Source organism: Sinocyclocheilus rhinocerous, unplaced genomic scaffold, assembly GCF_001515625.1.
Source record: "Sinocyclocheilus rhinocerous isolate Xijiao unplaced genomic scaffold, SAMN03320098_v1.1 C36638422, whole genome shotgun sequence".
NCBI classification, from domain to species: Eukaryota; Metazoa; Chordata; class Actinopteri; order Cypriniformes; family Cyprinidae; genus Sinocyclocheilus; species Sinocyclocheilus rhinocerous.
In genome coordinates, this window is record NW_015784250.1 from 1 (window position 1) to 1428 (window position 1428).

Genomic DNA, 1428 nt, shown 5'->3' on the forward strand with positions numbered 1-1428 from the left:
ACACACGCGCACACACACACACACACACACGCACACACACACACAGACACACACACATCTCCATCAAAGCCTGATTTACACTCATTAAAACACTCAGAAACAACAGTCTGCATCTATACTGAGTTCTTTACCTTGCTTTTCTTCTGCTTCAGGATCTTCTCTCAGAGACGAAGTGGAGTCCACGTTACTGTCCTGCCTGTAAATGCCAATCAACACATTATCAAAAGTTCAATCTTACGTTTAGTTTTTAATATTTAATAATCCAGAGAGTTTCGGCTTACTGGCTGTCAGTGAAGTTCTTCTCTTCAGGTGCGGCTGATAACTCTTTACCTGTACGAACAAAGAAAATAAAAAAGACTTCATCAAACACAACACAAAGACAGCAGCGGGACGGACGGTGAACAGAGAAGCAGCAGCTTTTGATGAGTTTGTTCAGATTAAAGTGGAGCTGAATTTGAGGTTTACCCTCCAGAATCTGCAGCAGATGAATCTCCGAGAGCTGCTGCATCTGATCCCAGCACAGCTTCTTGATCTCCGCGAGCGAACAGTCCTGCGAGAAACACCAGCCGTGTATGAGCTTTCTCTCCGACAGATGCTCGCTGCAGGGTTCGGGACTCTGTGTGTTCAGCTAGAAGCTCTGCTCACTCGAAACACTTTCAATGTTAACAACTTTTAAACTATTAGTGTACTGTGCATTAGTTACTCACACAACACTTAGTTAGTATATTAAGATAAACTGGGAAATGAGTGAAAGTGAAGATAATCGATCAGTAATTCAGCTCAGATTGTCCTTCCTTTTCAAAGAAAACTTGAATCTTTAATTATCAGTACAAACTAGTTTTTAAGAGAACAACACGAGCTGACTCCATAAATCGCCGTCTAACTGATAATGGCTCTGTTCTCATGATTAGTGTTTTCTTTGGTTGGACTCTTGGAGCTTCTTCCACATTAATATGTGGAATAATATAGAAAATAACATATAAGATATAATATCTCACAGCCAGCGTAACATGCGATCACAGTTATGTTGTGCTGTCAAAAGAAGAGTACAAAGAAGCCTGAATGATCACCGATTATTTTAGATAACAGGACAATACTCTGAACATCACTAAACTAACACCAGCAAACAGAAGTAGACTGTATTTCTTCCTCCAAGATCAATGTGGATGATTTGAGATCACAATAAAGGCACCTTCAGTTCCTCCGGAAGCATCTTTAGGAGTTTATTCTCTCCCAGCACATGGAAGCACTGCTCCAGCATCTCCTCGCGGTCCTGCATGTAGGAGCTGATGGGTCTGAAGGTCTTGTTCAGGTCCAGTCCTCCCTCCTCCAGATCACTGAGCTCCTGAGGAACCTCGGCCTCCTTTCATATTCAGCAGAAATCACACACACACACAGAGAGACACACACACACACACACAGACACAC

At 42.4% G+C, this 1428-nt stretch overlaps 1 protein-coding gene across 1 annotated transcript; it reads right to left on the reverse strand.

Moving 5' to 3' along the window:
- Positions 1-78: 78 nt before the first annotated feature.
- LOC107736335 (caspase activity and apoptosis inhibitor 1-like) lies at positions 79-1372 on the reverse strand. Its single transcript, XM_016547777.1, has 4 exons — positions 1193-1372; positions 466-550; positions 282-330; positions 79-196 (listed from the first exon to the last, which is right to left on the reverse strand). Exons 1-4 carry the CDS (start codon positions 1277-1279, stop codon positions 94-96), a joined length of 324 nt encoding a protein of 107 aa, XP_016403263.1. The 5' UTR covers positions 1280-1372; the 3' UTR covers positions 79-93.
- Positions 1373-1428: the final 56 nt, after the last annotated feature.